The sequence below is a fragment of the Mytilus galloprovincialis genome, chromosome 8, assembly GCF_965363235.1.
Source record: "Mytilus galloprovincialis chromosome 8, xbMytGall1.hap1.1, whole genome shotgun sequence".
Lineage (NCBI taxonomy): Eukaryota > Metazoa > Mollusca > Bivalvia > Mytilida > Mytilidae > Mytilus > Mytilus galloprovincialis.
In genome coordinates, this window is record NC_134845.1 from 38289456 (window position 1) to 38312520 (window position 23065).

At 31.6% G+C, this 23065-nt stretch overlaps 2 protein-coding genes across 3 annotated transcripts in view; one reads left to right on the forward strand and one right to left on the reverse strand.

Moving 5' to 3' along the window:
• The window catches only part of LOC143041876 (uncharacterized), a 31074-nt gene extending 27013 nt beyond the window's left edge, over positions 1–4061 (forward strand). For both annotated transcript variants that reach the window (XM_076214010.1, XM_076214011.1), the window contains 5 exons: positions 194–338; positions 1025–1617; positions 2338–2388; positions 3441–3530; positions 3849–4061. In XM_076214010.1, coding sequence (XP_076070125.1) covers positions 194–338; positions 1025–1617; positions 2338–2388; positions 3441–3530; positions 3849–3980 — 1011 coding nt within the window. In that variant the 3' untranslated portion in view covers positions 3981–4061. The remainder of the gene's footprint in view (positions 1–193; positions 339–1024; positions 1618–2337; positions 2389–3440; positions 3531–3848) is intronic.
• A 2245-nt stretch (positions 4062–6306) lies between these two features.
• Positions 6307–16363, reverse strand: LOC143041877 (uncharacterized). Its single transcript, XM_076214012.1, has 9 exons — positions 15593–16363; positions 14041–14232; positions 13640–13768; positions 11094–11222; positions 10183–10329; positions 9688–9913; positions 8572–8664; positions 8032–8136; positions 6307–6719 (listed from the first exon to the last, which is right to left on the reverse strand). The coding sequence occupies exons 1-9, from the start codon at positions 16291–16293 to the stop codon at positions 6420–6422; spliced, it is 2022 nt and encodes a 673-aa protein (XP_076070127.1). The 5' UTR covers positions 16294–16363; the 3' UTR covers positions 6307–6419.
• Between the last annotated feature and the right edge of the window lie 6702 nt (positions 16364–23065).

Here is a 23065-nt window from a genome sequence, read left to right on the forward strand (position 1 = left end):
TCCCTACTCTATCTCATCAGTACGCTTCGCCTTATTGGACGAGATTTTCAAAATGAAAGTACTGAAATGTTTCCGATAAATAAATAAAGTTCTTATAATAATGTTTTAACATGATATTCATATGTGTATTATTATTTTTCATATGATATCAACTAAGTACAGTAGGAAAAATGGACAATATTTTTCTTTGCAGGGCGAAGCGCGTGTCTTATCATATTTGAAACCAGAAATCATTGATATCTCTAAAAGACGGAAAGAGATACAGAAAATGATGCAAATGGAGTCCCCATTCTATAGGAAGAAGAAGTTGCTCAATTTTATAGCTGGCCGAGATTCAAGTGAGTATATATGATGCAAATGAAATCAGTGAGAAAATAAAATGTGACAGCAATCATACAACAAGTTTAGGACGTTCGCTACTCCTGTTTAAAAAAAAAGTAAAACCACAAAAATACTGAACTCCAAGGAAAATTAAAAACGGAAAGTCCCTAATCAAATGGCAAAATCGAATGGTAAAACATATCAAACGAATGGACAACAACTGTGAAGTTTTGTCAAATTTTGGGAATCCTCTAGTTTTATTCAAATACATGTAGTGCCAAAAAAATAAAATTTGCTCGCTAACCCCTACTTTTCTTTACATTATTTTATGAAATATTGTTTAGAAAGCCACTTTTGAAAATCCTATAAAATCCTTGTTATTTTGACATAGTTTTTGAAAGAAAAATAGTTGCCATTAAAAAAACAAAAATATTCTAAGGGAACTCATTGCTTGCCAAATTTTCAATTGATTTTATCGCATGAAACAATGACACGGACGTGACTCTCATTTATTTTCTACTTTTTCGGTACTATCAAATTATAACAGTCTTTTAACCTTGTTATTTTGAAACAGAAGAGCGAACATCCTTTAATAAGCAAACTTATCAATGTCAAGGTTCAAGAACAGTCACCAACAATTGTTGTTTGTTCATTTGGCTTTCATAGTTCTTCATTTGGCTTAAACAGTTCTTACATTTTTCAGCTGAGTCAGCTTACAAGTCGGCAAACTATCACCCAGGACAACGACGAGGTCTAGTGTCTGCACCGCCTACATATGGACATCGAAGGTGTCTTGACGATTTGGCTTACAAAAGTTTTCCGGAGACGCCTAGAAATTATCAAACATTAGAATCGGTAATTGGAAAGAGAGAACCCTTGAAGCAAATTACAAACGATGTTAAGTTGCCAACACTTCAAGTGATAAATTCTGCAAAATCCTCAAAAAGAAGGGACTCAGAAGATGATGATGAAGAAAATGACACCAAAAATAGTGCACGTGAACCGGAAGAGAAAACAGAAAATGAACACGTGACCATTGAAGACCTTAAACCAATTACCGAATCAAAAACTTCGTTTTATCAGAAAACTGGAACAAGAAACACGGTTAATTTATTGCCAAGAGCAAAATCAGAAATGTCAAGTCTTCTAAGCAGATCTGGTTCTAGAATGAAAATTGAAAAATCACAATATGAATCAAGTGTAAAAAGTTTATCTGAAAGACAAAAAAGTGTTGTCAAAAAGAGAGAGCTCCCTCCATTTGTGCAAGTAGAAGTGCTTCATCCAGGACAATCGTTTGTAAGTTTAATTTTGTGTACAATACATGATTATTGTTTTTGCATACATAATGACAAGAGTCCTTTAGTAAGTAACTTGCGCTATATCTAACTATTTGGCACTTAAAATACCACTGTGCAAATAGTATATTTTGAATGCAACTTTGATAAAAGGGAGGCGAAAAATACAAAAAGACATTCAAACTCATAAGTAGAAATAAACTGAGAACGACAACTTTTGTTTACATATGCAGTAATATTTACATATAAACTAGTATATGTATAAAAAAAAAAGAAGATGTGGTATGATTGCCAATGAGACAATTCTCAACAAGATACCAAGTGACTCAGAATTGACACCTATTATAAGATCAATGGGCAAAGCCCATACCAACAATCACTGAATTACAGGCTCCTGACTTGGGACAGGCATATACATAAACAATATGGCGGGGTTAAACACGTTAGCAGGATTCCAACCCTCCCCTAACGTGGGAAAGTGGTGTAACAGTACATGTTCATTCACAAAACTAATGATTCGTATATGAACATAGTTACGCTTGTGCTAGATATATTTGATTGTGGAATAAAATTTCATGAAAATTCTTAAAAGTTATTCTTTTTCATATTTTTTCTTTAAAAAAAAGCAACAAAACCTTCATTCCATTATCAAGTCATTGTCAATCTATTGAAAATAGCTCATATATTTTTGACTGCGTAATGTCAAGTGTTTCGTTTGTAGGGTTTGTTGTCTCTTTTGGAACCATCACAAAGAGGACCATCAGTTAGCTTAGTAAGTAAAATAAAATTTTCTAAATTTTATTGACGTTTGATTTGTCATATAGATATAAGAAGATGCGGTATTCGAATGCTAATGAGACAACTCTCAATCCAAGTCACAATTTGAAAAGGTTAACCGATATAGGTTAAAGTACGATCTTGAACACGGATCCTTGAACCACACCGAACAGAAAGCTATAAAGGGCCACAAAAATGACCTTTCAAATGGGAAAACCAACGGTCTAATCTATTATATTTAAAAAAAAAAAAAAAAAAAAATATGTATGAACCACATCAACAAACGACAACTCCTGAACATCAGATTCCTGACTCATTTGCCAGTAAAAGAAGAGGGACGAAAGATACCAAAGGGACAGTCAAACTCATAAATCTAAAAAAAACTGACAACGACATGGCTAAAAATGAAAAAAGACAAACAGCACACATGACACAACATAGAAAACTAAAGAATAAACAACACGAACCCCACAAAAAAACTAGGGGTGATCTCAGGTGCTCCGGAAGGGTAAGCAGATCCTGCTCTACATGTGGCACCCGTCGTGTTGCTTATGTGATAACAAATCCGGTAAATAGTCTAATTCGGCAGGTCACATTCATTAAAGGAAAGGGGATTGTAGTTACGACGTAAGGAACATATCCGATATCATTTGGGAAGCGGTTATTCCATGATTTTGAAATTATGTTATCATCCTTAGAATTATCAATGTAATATTTGAACTCTTAGTGTCTATACCCCCCAAAAGTCAGAATTAGTAAACGACACCGTTGTAATATACGTGTTATTGATTAGGATCAACATGAACATTCCATTCTATGGTTGTTTTAATAACTTTATAACTTGATAAATTATGTAAGTTAATCTTTCTCAGCAGGACTTTGCTTCAAAGTCATTTTGTCTATTATTCGTCTTTTATTCAAGTGGAATAGGTTAAGGGGAAGCCATATAAAAGTTATTACATGTACGTGTTCGAAAGTGCACACGAAAGGCTTATTTGAGATTGAAATATCGATTTAAGGCTAATTGTCGTTAACTATATTTTACAGGTAAGCGGAGAGTGCGAAGTCCTTGCGATCAACAAAAAGTTCTTCAATAAAAATTGTGATGATGCGATGAAAAGTTTGATTATTTTGAAGGTGAGAAATATAACAGAGACTTATTTATTTTGATAAAAAAAAAAAAAAAAAAAAACAATTATATATAAAGAATTCAATAAGTAGGACTTTTCTCTATGTTTTTTTTACTTAACAATCATAAATTGTATTTTGACCTGAGGCTAGATTACATTTCATTTTGTTTTTTTTTATTTTATATTTCTGCAATACTCATTTGGTAGTGTTAATGTTAAGTTGTTTATGCTATGAGTTAAACTTCTCATCAATAACGGCCTGTTTCATTAAATGCGTATTATAACTATAACGTTTTGTATACATAGTTGATTGCTTCAATTGCAGGAAAAACCCTTCCCACCACAACAGGAGCTAGTCGACAGGCTAGATATATCCATGCAATGGGACGAATTTAAACACGACACTGTCAAAGATTTCATGGACAATTTAACGAGAATGAAAGAAATTAAGCGATGAATTGTTTGAGGCGTGATTGATATACTAACTTGTCTTTCATTTCATGTTTAACTATTTTTAATAAAAAAAAACATAAAGCATTTTGTGATCTTAGCGTTTTGATTGGGGTGTTTTTTCTGCTCCCTATATGTAGAAATATTCAAGGAATATTATAACAAGGTCACCTTAATACATTAGATGTAACAAAAAACTACATCGTCATGAACTTACTTATTGAAATAAAGGAATTACAAGCAATAAGGTAATACATGAAAATATAACCAAATTGAATAAAGTTAGGAAGAAATGGTAGAAACGATGGACAAGAAATTTGAGTGATATGTTAACTCATGGCTTAAACATATCAGTTGTGAGGACCACTGTCCAAGTAACATATTTTTGAAAAATTTTATATTCAGTGTTGATTATTTTTCCGTATTTTCTTTTGTCTTCCGCGGTCTCAAGTTTTTAAAAAATTATACCTTTTCCCAGTTTCGTGTCGTGATGATATTTAAACCATTAACTTTAAAATAACATTAGAGACAATTAGTCACATGCAACGGCATAGTTTTTAAGTAATACAAAGAGCAGAATAGAACTAACAGGAGAGAGATGATACCAAGTTAGCAATAAAAAAAAACTGTTAGACAAATAAAATCAGATAAAATCATGACCTACAATAAAAACCACGAAACAACTAACTTATTTAGAAAGCTTACTTTCCGCAAAACAAATCACCATAAATAACCAGTGAGAACGAATATGTTCTAGAGGGTGTAATCAAGTTTCTGCTTCACGTATATCTGTCAGCTTAGTACTTGTATTACTATAAACCGGCCATAAGTCTATTCGTTAATTTCAAAATCAATGGAAATTACAGAGGTTTTAGTAACGGTAAGTTATAGATATTTGGGGTCAAATGCAATACATATTTCGTTACGGTCAAATGAAAAGGGCGTTAGCGAATATTGATGCAATAGCATACTTGCGAGCACAAATAATATATCAAGTAAATGATGATAGAAAATGTATTATATAGAATATTGTATCAACTGGAAGGAATGTGCTGCATAGGCGGGTGTTTCTGAAATGTAACTACACTGAAATAGAAAATTTAATATTTCCAGTTTGTCGTAAAGTTTTGTGCCTTGCCTCGGTGGACACTGCCTCTATTATATTTGTTCGTTCGATCACCCAATCAGCTATGTGTTATTTATATAACAACTACCTAATAAAGGCAACAGTTAACAAACTAAAACACATCAATTATGAGAGTAAATCAACGAAACAACAAAACACTAAAGTGCAACAAAAAACAAACGAAAATGCAACATACATAGAAACGAACTACTACAAACATGTTTAACCCCGCCGCATTTTTGCGCCTGTCCCAAGTTAGGAGCCTCTGGCCTTTGTTAGTCTTGTATTATTTTAATTTTAGTTTCTTGTGTACAATTGGGAAATTAGTATGGCGTTCATTATCACTGGACTAGTATATATTTGTTTAGGGGCCAGCTGAAGGACGCCTCCGGGTGCGGGAATTTCTCGCTACATTGAAGACCTATTGGTGACCCTCTGCTGTTGTTTTTTATTTGGTCGGGTTGTTGTCTCTTTGACACATTCCCCATTTCCATTCTCAATTTTATACTAGTATTATATAACAACTGCCATCTTCCTGACTTGGTACAGGACATTTTAAGAAAAATGGTTTACCACTAACAAAGAATGCAGTTGTGAAACTGGTCCTCCGAGAAGATCAAACAACACAAAATAATACATAAACCATGAGAGAGCATCTTTCCAATATATGACAATAACACGGATAAAAGAAATAAGTTTGGTAAAGTCATTACATAATTTTTTCAACCACGAATAATAATTTCTAACGTTTCAAGGGGACGTCTAAAAATCTTCAAATCATATCGAATATACATTTGTAATGTTACAACATTATATGTTTGTAACTGATTCAATATTGCCTCAAATGACTAAATTTACTAAATGTACATTATTGTCATTGAAACTTGAAATTGGAAGCTATCTATGACGTTATGTATAGTATATAACCGTGTGTAATAAAACTTACACATAATAAGAGTCGCCTTTAGGTTAACAGAATAAATGCATGGCAGTAGAATTTAAAGTCGTATAAACTATCAAATTCTTCAACTGTGAGGTGGAGAATAAATGTTGATAATTTTATTGTATCTAAATATCAAAAGGTGTTACCTATTTTTTTTTTAAATTTTGTAAGATTACCAATATATATATGAAATATTGCTATCAACCATACAAACCAATTGCCTGAAACCTGTAAATAGATCCATATTGAAATAAAGAAAACTGCTATATATGCCCTCAACAATATTTATTCACTGTGACATAATTCAGGTATGATTCTCATTTTCTTGAATAACTACACGATAACAGTAGCAGAATATAATATGACAAGAATACGTTTCAAAAGTAAGCCTGTACTACTCCTTTATAAAGCAACGGTCCATTTTCATGCAAGTACAGTGCTGGCCACACAATATACCGAACTTTATCACCACTCTGGACATATTCTTTGTATTCAGTCTTGTTATATCTTGTATCCACTTGTAGCTTGTCATCAAGGTACATCATCGGTTCCTGTATAGCCATATACCAACAAATATGTACACATTTGGCAAAGAAGGGCGTTGTCAACAAATCTCCCATAATCATTTCACTTTTGCGCGAGTAATCCCAATCCTTCAGCATGTTCTCACATAATTTCTAAAACAAATGATAAAAAATACAAACTCTGTTGAATGTTTGCATTTTGTTCCTACAGTATATAGTTTGCAGTCAAAAATCTTACCTAGTTTGAAAGCACGCACACATGTTTTATCCGGGCACATTCCTTATATGTATGTCGGAAATCAAGACGCTTTTAATAATTGGTTGTCGTTTGTTGCTTTCTATACTACTTATATTTCGTTTATTATTTTGTTAATGAGTCAGGTCGTTGGTTTTCTCGTTTAAATAGTTTTATATCTTGTCATGTCGGTTCTTATTATATACAGTATGACGTTTACTCATTATTAAAGGCGAAGTATAGGTGCTTACATTTACATTTACATTTACAGTTGAATTAACATATTGCTTGCTTATTTTCGTGATTAATGGTTTATCTTTGAATAATTTCTTACACATTTTTGCAATAGAATATGTTTCGAATTCATCACAAATATGATGGACCAGATCTAGAGCGAACTCAGTATCTTTACAGGTACAATGATGTATCAGTATGTTTTAGACCTTTCATTAACAAAGGATTGTAGTACATATATTTGAATAAAAGTTTTGTTTCAAAATATGTATACACAAAAACACCATTGTGTCAATATATGAAGTTATAAGCAGATCTGAATATTGATAAATGATGTGGATAATTGGTCAATAGAACAGCAACTCAACGACAAAAAAATAATCTTAAGACATCTAGACTACTACATGCAGCCGTCAATAATAAACAGAAGTCTATGCAATGAAGGTAGCTTGAGTTCGCTTAGAGGCTTTTCAAATATGTGTATAAGTTATCGATGAATTTCATTAGGCAAAAATGGCCTTTGTTATATTACAGTTCGTTTCTGTGTGCTTTGCAGTGTTGTGTTTCTGTTGTGTCGTTGTTCTCTTATATTTTATGTGTTTCCTCCAGTTTTAGTTTGTAACCCAGATTTGTTTTTTCCTCAACGTTTTTTGAATTTCGAACAGCGGTATACTTATGTTGCTTTTTTTTAGATGTAATTTTAACTTGGTAATAGTTGCAGGTTTTAAAAGCGATAAAACCAGTTTTAACCAAACGTTTTCATCGGAAAGGGCCGGCCCGGTTCCATGTCAGGAAAATTACAGCTTTTTTCCAGGAGTTGCGTTGGTAAATGGAGCTCGGTTTTAATAGAATTCCTTCTTTTTCATTTTACACTTTCAAGTTCGTTTTTTGTCGATAAAAAAGAAAACACATTTAGTGAGTGTTTTCGAACCTGAACATCTACCGTATATTGGTTCAACTTGAAGGTCTGTATTTTGTTCTATATTAATTGTTTACCTGACTTGTGCATGTTGTGATCAAACTGGTGGCGAAATCATCACCATGGTGTTTGCGGTAGAAACTAATTTCCTTCCAGCCTGGTAAATTTGTTTCAATATTTTCCTGTTAGAAGATAATTTAAAACTCTTCTCTTATTGTTTTCATAGTTTAGTATGATTAAATCAATATTTTGTAATAAAAAAAACCAAGAATGTGAAATTAGTTCAAAGGTTATAAGTTTTAAATCTTGGACAATTTCTAATTCACGAATATTGCTTTGTTCCCATGTCCAAAATACTAACTAAATAGATAAAACCTCATTCTCTGTTTTGAATTGCACGTTGTACTTCTAGAGTACAATGGAACAAATTATGTTTGTTTTCAATGATAATAAAACGCTTTGAAAAGATAACTCAAATATATTCTAAAATAACATAAATATAATCTTTATTCTATTACATTCTAAATTAAAATAAAATATATCATACTATTTCCGCTCTCTCATATGTAATATTGAATACGTATGAGGTAACAAATACTGCATTGTAATATACTTACTGAGTTAATATTTAAACTCAAACTCTCGGCTATAGCCTGTCTAATTGTCTGTGTCTGTTTGAGTGAAATTCTCTTACACTCTTGGTAACAAAACTAAAGAACAATAAATTTTTTGAAACAATAATGCACAACGCCATTACTATTCTGTTATCATATCAAAGAATAAGAAGTTATTTATCTGTACAAAAACAATTGTACTAGATAGTTCGTGTGTGTGTTATTTGCGTCCACTCATTATGTTTTGAAAAGATAGTGGAAAGACACCACAGGGACAAACAAACTGACAATGCTATGGCAAAAAAAAAGAAAAACCTAAAATAGAAAACTTAAGATTTAGCAACATGAAACCTACCAATAACCGGTATAGATCTCACGTTCTCTCGAATAATATACAGATTCTGATCCAAATGTGGGATTCCTGTTGTTGTAAAAGGAAAGGGATACGACAATAACAGTCAATATTTGGCCTTTGCAATTGCAAAAACAGTAAATTTTTTCAAGTTTTTCAAAATATGTAAATTTTATGTAAATTTCACTGATAATTGAACAGATTAATCTAATCAGGACGCTTTAAGAAATACAGGTTATTTGTGGTAGCATGATTATGACGTCATATAAAAATAGTAAAATACCGTTTCGAGTTCAGCTATTGCTTATATCTAACTATTAATGACAAAAACTCAGAATGCGGCTATTTTGGAATCTTATACAGTTTTACACTAATTGTAACAAGTTCGAAGCCTACCTGAAAATATGTAAAACATGATATATTTTTGTACATGAAATCTGTTTTTCGACATCCTTATTTCCAACGAACATATGACGAATATGACGAATGCAGATGCGTGTTGATTTTCGGATGCAAACGACCATGAGTGACCTTTTCATATATTCTTTTGTTTTCAGTTTTATGGTGCACTAGTGATATCAATTCGTATACATTTTAGCTTATTAAACAACTATTTGAACTAATAAAAAAATGAAATATTGAACACTGACAACATCAGTGGAAGGTTCACAGAATCATTGGAAATTTATAGAAATCTTGTACAGTCAGGTTCATTATAATTATATATATATATATATACGTTGTAAATCAAAATCATAATTGCATACCATTACTGCTTTGTACATGTGACGTACGATAATCTCCTCTAACTCTGATTTTTGTAAGTCAGGAAAATGTGGTTTTATAAGTTCAACTTTAACCATAGCATCTGTCCATTCATTATCATAAAGTTCACCATACCGTTCACTAATTTTCATTGGACGATTTGGATCACTAAGGTCTGTTATTCCCGGATTTCCTTTTGTTAACTGTTCGCCAGCAATGCTACTCAATCTAAATAGGATTTGTAGTCATTAAATTGTAAATAAGTATTTGAATAAAAAAATGGAAAAATAGTCAGTATGATCTGTACTTAACGGATTAAATAAATGAAAAGTTAGGAATAGTAAAATAGTTGAACAGCATTTTATCAAATAGGAAAATTTACACTTACTAGTAATGAAATTCAATGTATCCATTGAAATGCTTTGACTAACAAATCGAATATATATATTAAAAAAATGCAGGTGCATCTTGATTATTACAACTTAACTTAGTTATACCTTGATTGTAGTTCATCTTTCTGTTGGAGTAAAGTTTGAATTAATTTATCTTTATCTTCTATAGAATCTTGGAGTTCCTTTCTTTGATTTTCCATGCACGTAATGATTCTTTGGTTATCTTCGTTCAACATATTTGCTGCATGCAAACTGTAAATGGTAAACAAAAGATAGTATTAGATTAACAAGAGCTTAAGTTTGCTTTTAAAAGTATCCCTTACATGTTTTATCTTTCAATTTTACAGGCCAAAAACTGTTTTTAACATCAACATAATTTTGTTTTCACCTTACTGCACGCAATTGTGTTAACAGCTTAAAATTAATAGTGCGTATATTCCAGTCGGAAACATCAGTAAAATAAAAATTATAGATTAAAAGCTATGACGACATAATGGGACACTATTCTTGCTTACTTATAACGCTAGCAAATTTTTCAGACGACATTTGTAACTCTATATTTGTTTCTCAATCATATGCATCTTTCATATCATATTTATTACGTGTGGCTAATTCTTCCAGAAGGAAATAAAGCTTGATAATGTTTTTCAACAGGATATAATGATATAAACTTGTACACCAACTGTAGTAGAGATTGTTTTATAAAACATTAGACACATTTGTTTACATTATTAAAATTAACATATTTCAATTATGTCGTAAACAATATTTCAAGATGGTTATGATATAACAAAGTGCAGTTTATTTTGTCTTCCTGGTTCCCCTTTCTGAATCGAGTTTCCTATTTACTGATAAGGAAGATTACTTCTCATTACATTTTGTTGTACCTGTTTAGAGTGCTTGAATTTTTTTTTATAAACATACGAACAGAATCGTTTATGTTTACCCCTTATTGACACGAATGATAACCTTCTCTTAATAGAGAATTCTTTTTCTTTGCATTCTTGATACTTTACCTTTGTTGTAGAGAATCTAAATCCTTACAGGCTTTATTGTGTTGATTTGTTTTCATTTTGCCTGATATAGAACTTTTTAACGCTATAATCTCTTCGTCTTTTTTCTTTAATTCTTCTTCGCATTTTTGTCTATGATAAGGAAAAAAAAAGGAAACTTTCATCAATATTGTAATTATTGTAATTATAAAGGTCAAATAGATAGTATATGAACAAGGGTGTCTTCAAACCTCCTCATTTATTTTTCAAAATTTATACATGTAGCTGCTAAATTTTCGATAAGAATAATGATATAAGTACATCATATATATTAGCATCCAAATTTGGCTTCTTAATTACTTAATTATATAAACGTGTTAAAACAAAAGAACAGATTTCAAAGGTAAATTGTCGAAGGGGAAGTACACAAATCCTGACAAAAACAAAATGCTCGACTAAATAAACCAATGGAACAACTGGAAAACAACTCTCAAAATCCTTGATATTTGAAGTCTTTTCCAAAGAAAATGATGGGTAAGATCTGTTTTTACAGCTAGAAAAACTTCCCTCTCCTATGACAGTTTAACATAGTTTCGTTATATCGACACACATAGTGAGAACAACACAAAAAATAATATAATAACTGGATATGTTTAGTCGGAGTCCTGCAGCTTTCAAAAAGGGTCGAAAGATACCACAGGGATAGTCAAACTCATAGATCTAAAATAAACTGACAACACCATGGCTAAAAAGAAATGACAAACATACAAATACATAATTAAATGTACACATTACACAACATAGAAAACTAAAGCTAAGCAACACGATCATCAGCAAAAACTGGGGGTGATCTTAAGTAAGCAGATTATGCTCCACATGTGACACCCATCATGTTGCTCATGTTATTCCATACCCTAGTAAATAGTCTAATTTGGTAGATCACATTCGTGAAAAAGGAACGGGATTGTAGTTACGACCTAAGAAACATATTCATAACGGTCAACCAACTGACAATGGCGTCCGTAAAGTTTATGAAGGGATGATTTCAACTTCACTATTTGGAACTATTTGTTAAATTAATTCCTTGTGAGCATCAACCCTCTATCAATTCATGATAGGAAATACAGGTCGAGAATATCGTATCAACTGGAAGATATATACTCACACCATTTTGTCCTTGCTTTGTCCTTCTTTCTTCGAAAGTCATATTTTTATTTTAATTAGTTATCATTACTTTTAATTTTATTTTCTAACGTTATGATGATGTTGTAATTAAGTGTAGTTTTGTACAAAAAAGTGAAAAAATGTACTTGTCGAAATATACTATAACTGTTTTTGGTTTTTTTTTCACAATCTGATGTATTCGATTTCTTACATGTAACTCATCGTACATTTGAATGTAAATCATTACAAGTATTACAAAGACACAATTATCCATCTTTCGCTTTTACTGAAAAGTATATATATAAGTTAAGTACTCGCATTTTCTTTTCCCCTTACCATGTTTAATGTTGTTGTTGCTGCTGTTTGCGAAGAATCAATTATTGAGGAATTGACAAGACCTGAGCACATACTATTGTTATACTAGTATTCGTTTGCTATCGCACTCTACCCTCGGCATCCGATCTTCATGTTTGGCCAGTAATTTACCATATTGATCTTTTGTAATGATCTTAGTAAATCTTATTGATACGACGATCACAGTTATTTAGTTTGGATTGAAATTGTTTAAGGTGAAAATACAGAAAACTAGTTAAGTCACAGATTTCGTGTTGAATTATGCATATAACCTCATTTCTTTAAACTATAACTGTAAACGCAAAACAAATCATTCATCTCTAGGTGAATCATGACTCGGGTCATTGTAGTATATGTTATAATTTCCCGGCAAGATAGTTCAAATATTAAAATCATAATCAGAAAGAACCAAGGGATACGGAGTGGCAGTTACCTCTCTGAGAGAAAGTAATAAGGAAATCACAAGTTATCGCTTCATATTTCAATGATGATATGTATCATAGTGAGAAGAATTGATTCAGTCAAATTGCTATATAAAGTACTGTAATACATTAACTAGTCCAGAGTCAAGAAATGTATTCTCATCTTGAAAATGTAGTTTCCTGTGTACCTTCGAAAAAATAACTTTGGCAAATTCAAACACAATTTTGTAATCATAAACGATATCATAGTTCATCACGGTACCTTGTTTTCTTATTATGAAACCCATGAAACCATTACTTGAAATCTGAATATCACAATATGCTATGAAAAAACAACATATGAAATACAGATACAAAAAAAAAGTAATTTCAAATGTAGGAAAATTACAGTAAAACATTTCATTGTACATATCGGAAGATTAGTTTTAACTGTTGTGTGCCAAATGCTATTGTTGGCATATTTGTTAAAAAGTATAATATATAAAAATGCTTAATAAGCCATATTCAGAGAATAATTCTGTCTTTGTAAGTGTCTATTCTGTCTTATTCATATAAGGGGAAAACTTAACAATGTGGCTACAATTGTAGTTTAACAACTATATGAATCCTTTTCTGTCTCTGTGAGCTTACATTCTTTTGTCTTTTTGATTTACAACTACCATATGCATCTCTTGTTCTTTTCCTCTGTCAGTTGTTTCTTTGTTAGTCCACTCTGCACTTTTATCAATATATCTTTTCAGATCGCTTTGACTTTGTATTCTAAAGAATATTAATTTTTCAATTATCTTCAATATATTGTGTTTATAGATTGGTTACTTCTGAGTTTCCCTCACACTAAAATTATACATATATATTTAACTTTTATTTCACTTCCGTTTTTATCAAATTATTAATTTATAATTAAACCACAATGAAATAAATAATGAAATTAACACGAAATATTAGAAGAACATATAATACACATTTCCATTGTAAAGGTGAAAAACATTATTCCAATTTGCTTTCATATGAACTACTAACAATAAACTTACAAATCGTTTTTTAGTCGAATGATAAAGTTGTATACGATTTCAATGTTTTTAATGAATGCGTTTATCTCCGGGGAATTTGTGCAAGGCAGTGTCACTGTATCCCCTTGCGTTTTCCACTGATCAATTTTAACGACAACTTCTGACAGATCCTTTGCTATATTTGAAATCTTCTGTATGTCTGGATTTAAATGTCTAAAAAAAATCAGTATACAATCGTTTTTATTGTGAAAAACATAGTCACTCGAAAAAAATCTGCTGTGTATCACACAAACTTGAAAATGAAGTTATGGTAATCGAAGATAACATGAGAAATCCTTTAAAAAATATAAGAAGAAAAATGACTTTGAATTAAACGCAAACAACCACCCTCCCAAAACAGATGACACATGTCACAATTTACCGTTTTTGCTCTTCAATAACTGTTCCTTGTATTGTTTAAAACTATTGATCCCGGTCTACTGTTTGTGAATTGCATATCAAGGCTAACAAAATTTTTATCAAATAGGGTTCATTGCATGGGTAATTTTTATTATTTTGGTATATTACAATGGTCTATATTCATATATTATATTTCCAAATATAGTTGTATGACCTAATTGACATTGAGAGAGGGTCCTACAAGAATACTTATAATAAACATATTTTGTTTTGAATTCAGTTTTATGAAATAGATAAGTAGTAGTATAATATCAGAGGAGCAAATAAAGAGGAGAAATAAGATTAATTGGAATATTTCCGTCATGTAGCATTTGTAGTGAGACCCTATTTAAGTTTGCATTGTTAATGCTGGGTTTAATTCAGCAATTAAAAACTATTGCTTCAAAGAACAGTGAAAATATATATCAGGCGTGAAATGGGAATATTTGTCGGCCTTGAGAAATGATAGCATGCTTGGTCAGGAATATGTGAAACGTAAAGCCCAAATATATTTCCTTCCATACAAGTATCACGCATGTTATCAATTAAGTATAATAACAAAAAAAAAAAAGATTCGGATAATATCTATATCAAATATCAATGAGGCATAAGGACACATTTGATATTTTAAACTCGGCGTTTTGCTTTTGCGCCGATCTGCATTTCATTCGCGCCGATTTTTGTTTTCATTTGCGCCGAATTTTTGTTTTCATTTGCGCCGATTGTTTTTACAGGTAAATTACAGGTGAATGTTATCTTTAATTTATCATCATATAATAGACCTATTTCGTTAACCAAGTTTTCCTTCACCTTATCTTAGCCAGATGAAAACGACAACAATCTATTCTACATTGTGGAAAAGTATCCACAGTTGGGTTACGGATACGCTTGTTCAGAGTCAATTTGCATAACCTACTCGCCTATGTTCAACTGTAAATGCAATTAGGAGCAAATATAAAATCGGTGCAACATTCTAGATAGCTGGCCGTTTTTTATCATTTTCATTCAATCACTCTTCTCGATAAAATTATCTTCGACTACAGAAAATAAAAAAATAAATATAGAGAATATCTCTTGTGTACAAATAAAAATATGACAATGTAAATATAAGAAATGTTAAATGATATGACCTTACGTGACTAAAGAACTTCGGAAAACCCTAGTAATGTCTGCATTGTTCGTCATACTTATGTCATCCGCTGATTCTCTAGCTGTCAAAATGCTTTCATGCGAATCAATAAGTGACCTAGGGTTTAACCATTTGGATAGAAATACAATTGGAAATCTTTCCTCCTGCACACATTTCAAATTTGTTTTCGCTGCACTTAATTTAGGAATAATCTCCTTAGTATCACTCATTTTTTTCTCGTTGAGAGCAATTGATTTTTGTACCAGTGCATCTTTCGTATCTGTTATCACCTTATGCAATTCGTTTTCTTCTGCGTTTATAAAGTCCAGTAGTTTCTGTTCATAGTAATTTTTCCTTTGACAAAATTGTGACATGGCATTCTCTTCTTGTGCCTTTCTTGTTTCCAAATCGTTAACAGAAATGAGTAAATCACTACGTATATTATGCACAGCCACTGGTATTGAGACTAAAGTGTGGTTTATGTGCCTATCGTTAGAACAGTTTTTACACACAAGATGAAAACAGGTAAAACAGTAGCCATTTACAAAATCATCATGATCAGGACACATATGGATCTTATCCTTTTTCAGTGTACTACATGAATCGTTGTGGAGTTCAATACATTTCTGACATCCCCTTATGGAACAAATAGCACACTGGTTACAGTTTTTAACATAGCCACATATTCTGCACTCCTCTTTTGACATTTTGAAATAGTTTCTTGTTCAATATTATTCCTTGTTTTTAAAGGAAGTTTACCACATATGTTACACAAATAAGGAAGTAGTATTAAACACCTTTAATACATTATCCCGTGATAAAATTATGATTATTATATTGTCACTATATAAGACAAAAACATATCATATATATATACCATTGTATTGTTTTATTGTTTTAGTACTGGGTTAATTTGAACATTGTTTACACGACATGACGTAGTTTTCTAAATTTAGACCTGATAAAATTTAACACGTAGGGTTGACCTATTTAGAGTGTACATGGTATATATATCTAAAGTTAACACATGAATCATTTGCTAATAATTTGCTATCTATACTATAACCGGCAGTCGAATTTTAACTGAGACATTATAAAACAAAATGTCACCATCGGGAATAGAGCATATTAAGCAAAAAAGGATGTACTAGGTGCACCAGAAATGTCAGGAGTTTCTTCTGTATGTTCTATACAGGTGACTCATATAAATATGTATCATGTTTTTGTGATTCCCATAAAATGTAGAATTTATTTTTGAACGATGAAGTTTGTTTTATCTTATATAGATGAATGATATATCAAAATTTATTTTAAAAGATTAGTGTAAGTTCAATTAAATTAGTTTGATTAAAATCATTTGCAAATTTGCATTAAATCAGACTTCATCTGGGTGAAAATAAAGCAACATAATTATGAAAAAACTGTTTTCTTATATTGTACTCATAGTTTCTGTTTTAAAGCATTATTTTAAGAGAAAAATATGAAACACTTTATATTGCCAATTGCTTAGCATTTCTAAAGGAATTTTGTTTTTATTGCAAAATTATTTCATTATGTAAACTATTTGCAGGGTATCTTTGTCAGGTTGAGGTTCATTTAGATCAATATTGCCCTGACGTCTAGTGGTAAAAGAGGAATTCTTTGCATTGTTTGACGTCAGAGGGCAATGGAAATAAAATGCATGGAAATGTTCGACCAAAACTTGAGCTGGCAAGTTTTTGTCTCGAGTCGTATTTAATCCACTGTCAAGTAGATAATACATATATCATTTCATTCCTTTTTTTTTTTATCCAAACAGGATTGAGTTACAAAAACCCAAGCAAAAACTGGTGATCTAAGTTGTTTTGAAATGCTGAAAATATCCTGCTCCACATATGACACTTAACGTATTTCTCAAATACGTTGATAATCTGTGTCAAGTTATAAAATGTAGAATCAGCAAAATTCCGAACTCAATGGAAAATTTAGAACGTAAAGTCCCTCATAAAATGGCAAAATCAAGGCTTTGTAAAGAAAAATAACTGCCATAATCTTATCTTATTTAACCTTAGGTATAACCAAATTCGTATAATATATGCCACAATAAATTTTGATGTGCTGTTTTTACGTCTCAAAAGTAAGATTGACTGATTGACACGCAAAGCAATGAGTGTTTTTTTTTTAATTTGATAGATGCTTTTGTGCTTTTTTGTAAGTGATTGTTTGTTTTGAGACAGTAACACAGAGATGACTGCTGTACCCATATTTTGACTTTTATTTATTATGTGTGTTTTGTTCACACATTATTGTAAAAATAACGGAATTTGATGCGAATGTCATATAAGTGAGGGATTAAGCGCTATAAAACCTGGTTCAGTCCACCATTTTCTACATTTGAAAATGCTGTATCAAGTCAGGAATATGATAGTTGTTGTCCATTCGTTTGCTGTGTTTTGTCATTTGATTTTTCCATTTGATTAGGGACTTTACGATTAAATTATTCCTCGGAGTTCAGTATTTTTGTGGTTTTAGTTTTTGTGAAGCTAATCGTATGTGGATCATTCCCAACAGTTCTGTGCACGCGGAATGACAAAGTTCATGAACGAGAAAACAAGTTTGAAATTACCAAAGGAAGCATTATCTGATTAAGTTGAGGATTGGTATATATGTATATTTTTATTTTGTACTTGATTCGGATAATACATGAATGAATGCTATATATTTGTTAGATAATTAATAAGTAATCGACTTTATTACCTGTCTGTATAAACAGGGGTCTCATAGCCCAAAACAATGTTTTTCAAACAAACAAAAAGAGTTAAGAAAAATCTTAACTTTAAAAAAATAACAATTGAAAAGAAATGAAGAGAAAGTATAAAAATATCTTCTAGAACCTTAATTAAAAATTGAAAAAAGAATGGTATATGTTTGTTAAAGTATGCAAAGGATTATGACTGATTCTGTTAACCTTCGGTTGTCAAGCAGATGACCTAAATAAAGTCATTTAAGGTGTTTTTGCTGATTTCTATTTTATCAAAACTTGATTTACATTCGTAACAATCGTTTTTCGTTCACCATTAAATAAAACAACCAGACATTGCAAAATTATATATAAACAGTGATACGATACGATAGTTCATTATAATATGCGTAAAACGCATTAATATGAATACAGAACAAAGTTATCGGATGTTAATACTGCATGTTCCTGAACAGCCTTCAACATAAACAAAACCTTAATCGGATGTATGAATATAAGATGCAACAAGATTGTATATTATGTAAAATATAATAATATTTCAAGAAGAATATTAGCAATCGGATCAAAGCATGTACTTATGTGAAATTTAAAAAAAATCTAGAATTTAAAATTTTTACTTTAGGTAAAAAACATTCAAATATTGAACTAAATAAGATATATATATTTACAGGTTATGGAGGCATTTTTTGTTAATTTTTAAAATGGCGGGATTAATAAATGTTATATTTGCAGTATTATTTAGGTCTTTAATCGAAAGCAAAGCAATCTAGAATCTGCTTGAATTTTGGTCAATGACATTTGATGAGCTATTGAAGTCTTATGTGTAAAGTAAAATGGATGTGATGGGGCAACATAATTTTTCTCTGTATCATAAGACTAAACCAAGAAGTCCGAATATCCGACCAAAATTCTTAACCTGTTCTGAATATATCATTAAAAGCAATTAATTTAAAGTAAATATGACACTCAACCACTGACGGTAGATCACTAGATCACAGTTCCGATTCTATCTGAGACATACATAAATTGGCATTTAAAATACTCTTGAAAACACTTAACAAGCTCATTAACATAAAACAACAGTTTACCAGCTAATAATAAAACTAGATGTATCAAATCGACACGAATTGCTTAAAAAGGCGACAAATCTGCAATTTCAATAACACATGGGGACACAAACATGATAGTTATCTCACATATATAAAATTAGCTCAAAATCTGGAGGCGTATAGAAAAAAAGTCCGTATAACTCTGATTTTCAACAATTTTTAAAGTTGTAAACCCTTAATGTTGGCAAAAATTAGCGGATCTGTAACTCATCATGGTTAGATCTCATACCAAAATTCAGCCCAAAATCTGAAAGCATTTAGAAAAAATGTTCGTATAGTTGTGATTTTCAAACATTTATAAAAGTCTAAAGCCCGAAATGACAGCAAAAATTCGCCCAGCGAAACGAAACTTAAACTTGATCTGTAACTCTTCTTGGGTAACTAACATATAAAAAATCAGCCCAATATCTGAAAGCGTTTAGAAAAAAAGTCCGTATAACTGTGATTTTCAACAATTTATCAAAGTCCAAAGCCCATAATTTCACAAATATTTGCAGAGCGGAACGAAGCTTCAAGTTGATCTGTAACTTATCATGGTTAACTCACATACCAAAAATCAGCCCAATATCTGAAGGCGTTTTGAAAAAAACTCTGTATAATGGTTTGTTGCAAAATGACGGAATGACGGAATGACGGAATATGACGGACAAGGGTAAACTTTATGACACCGACAACTTCGTTTACAGGGCCCCAAAAAGTAACAAAACAATCATTTGGAAAGGAATTCTTTCATTAAATATATATACTCTACACAAATATAACTTACAGTGAGATAAAGCGACAGCGTCGATCTATAAATGAATATACGTACACTCACACTTGTCATGATTATTGAATGGATATACTTATAATAATGTGACCTAACGAATTAGGCTATTTATCGAATTTGTTATCTCATAAGCAACACGACGATTGCCACATGTGGAGAAGGATCTGTTTCCCCTCCGGAGCACCTGAGATCAACCCTAGTTTTTGGTGGGGTTCGTGTTGTTTATTCCTAAGGTTTTCAATGTTGTGTCATGTGAACTTTTGTTTGCATGTTTGTCCGTTTCATTTTTAGCCATGGTGTTGTCAGCTTATTTTCGATTTATTCGTTAGACCACCCCTCTGGTATCTTTCGTCTCCCTTTTGAAGGAATATACCAAAATACACATTTATTGAAAAGAATTATGTCATTTGTTAAACCCGAAGACTTTCTTTGCTTAATTAAGGGGTTAATTGTGTATTAATTTCCTATTGTTATTTCAACACTCCCAATTTCCAAAGACATGGCAGATATGGACGGGTGACCCTGACAAACCTCAGTTTGTCTCATCTGTATAAGATACTTCACCTTTTGTACGCGTATAAGCACTTGTGATCCTAAATATAATTGTTCCAGTTAAGCATGTCAATTGAATGTCCTCTTGACATATTTCGATATATAGCATCCGTTTATAGTTTGGCCTATTATTGTTAAACTTGTCACTCTCTTACTCAATCTCATTAAAATCCGATGTTCTGATACGCTACCCTCCATGGAGGGTAGCGTATCAGAACATCGGATTTTAATGAGATTGTCTCTTACTGAAATCATAATTTATGTTTAGTGATCAGTAGCATCAGCTACAAGCCTCGACATTGATATAGTAAACATAAAAAGTATCGTGCTTCTTTTGTCTGTTTTTGTATGTATCAGATATGGATCCTGTATGGTTGGTGATTATGATGCAGCAATGGAGGATCTAACTGCAGGAGAAACAAGGGTGTGCTCGTATTGCTTCTACTGTTTCTTTAGAGGATTATGCAACAGTGCGTGTCATCGTTTGAATGATTAAAAACTGAACTCTATTTAATGAATGGCTGTTATTTATTTTGAATTTATTGAACCATAAAGCGAATTATGTTAAATGTGAAGAGTCAAAAATTAATTTTATGGTTCAATAAATTCAAAATAAATTACTGCCATTCATTATAAATAAATTTCTATCTAAAATGAGGCTGAAAGATATATATTAATACGAATAACAACGTACACAGATGTTTGCGTATGAATACACAACGTCAGAGTGGGCGTGTCGCCATAAAAATTGATAACATTGAAAATAAAACTAATTCTTTAACCAATCAGAAGACAGTAAATACATCAAATTTATTTATTTAACAGTGAAACATGGCTGTTACAATTGTTCTTTATAAAGGAAAGAATCAATGGTTTTACAGAAAGGGTATCTTCGATCACTAGTTTTAAGGAGATAACATGTTTGTTAGAATCAAATTGATTCAATGAAGAAGCTGCTTGAACATTCAAACGAATGATGCAAATGATAAATGCTATTGACTTTTTGCTAATACAAACCTCAGAAACTATTTAGTGCAAATTAAGAAAATGATATAAAAATGTATTTTCCCTTTATTGTAAACTAACAGTTTTAAACTTATTATTAAATACACTTGAACATTTGTTATTTTAATAATAAATAGTGTACAACCTTTAAACAAAATGCAATTAAATTAAAGCAACTATGACAAACATCCACCAACGGCAAATAACTTGATAACAGTTCTGATTTTATAAGACACATACATAAATTTTCAATATAAAAAGTCTTGTAAACACTTTTCTCAAATTGGGCACTGAATTCTTTTAAACTGAGTGTTACTGTGCCTATTGCTGTGTGTTTGATTTTTTTTCTACATTGGCAAGAGGTATAGGGGAGGGTTGACATCTAAAAGAAAAACATGTTTAACCCGCCTCTTTTTTGCACCTGTCCGAAGCCAGGAGCCTATGACCTTTGTTAGTCTTGTATGATTTTTTAATTTTAGTTTCTTGTGTATAATTCGAAGTGAACTGACGTCCATTATCACTGAACTAGTATACATATTTGTTAAGGGTCCAGCTGAAGGACGCCTCGGGGTGCGGGAGTTTCTCGCTGAATTGAAGACTCATTAGTGGCCTTGGACTGTTGTCTGCTCTATGGTCGGGTTGTTGTCACTTTGAAACATCCCCCATTTCTATTCTTAATTTTAGATGTGTTGTGGGAGGGTTGATATCTTAAAAAAAAATATGTTTACCCCCATCGCATTTTTGCGCCTGTCCCAAGACAGGGGCCTATGGCTTTTGTTAGTCTTGTATGATTTTTAATTTTATTTCATTGATATATTTAGGAGTTTAGTATGACTGCCATTATCACTCAACTAGACACGTTTTTGTTTTGGGGCCAACTTAAGAACACCTCAGGGTGCGGGATTTTCTCGCTGTATTGAAGACCCATTGGTTGCCTTCTGCATTTTTCTGCTCTTTTGTCTGGTTGTTGTCTCTTTGACACATTCCCGTTTCCATACTCAATTTTAATGTTGCTCACTAACACCAGACAACAGTTAATCAGCTAATGATTAAAAGTAAATAAAAAAGTCAGTTGGAAATTAAATGTTACGTTTAATACGTACTCAACAGAAATACAACTAACACAGAGATAAAAACACGACAGTGTCGATCTACAAATGTATATTAGTACACTAACAGTTGTTGTGTTTATTGAATGGATAAACAAATAATTTGGGGGAATATACCAAAAATACATATTTACTTGAAAAGCAACATTCAACAGCCAATTTTGTGTTAAATAACATCAGTCATATTCGATGTTT

Excerpts from the sequence above, each read along its gene's own strand:
- LOC143041877 (XM_076214012.1), bottom strand. The coding sequence starts at position 16,293 with ATGTCAAAAGAGGAGTGCAGAATATGTGGCTATGTTAAAAACTGTAAC. Across the intron at positions 10,330-11,093 it reads TTAGATTCTCTACAACAAAG|TTTGCATGCAGCAAATATGT; the intron begins GTAAAGTATCAA and ends TACCATTTACAG. Across the intron at positions 8,665-9,687 it reads ACATGTACAAAGCAGTAATG|TTTTGTTACCAAGAGTGTAA; the intron begins GTATGCAATTAT and ends ATTGTTCTTTAG.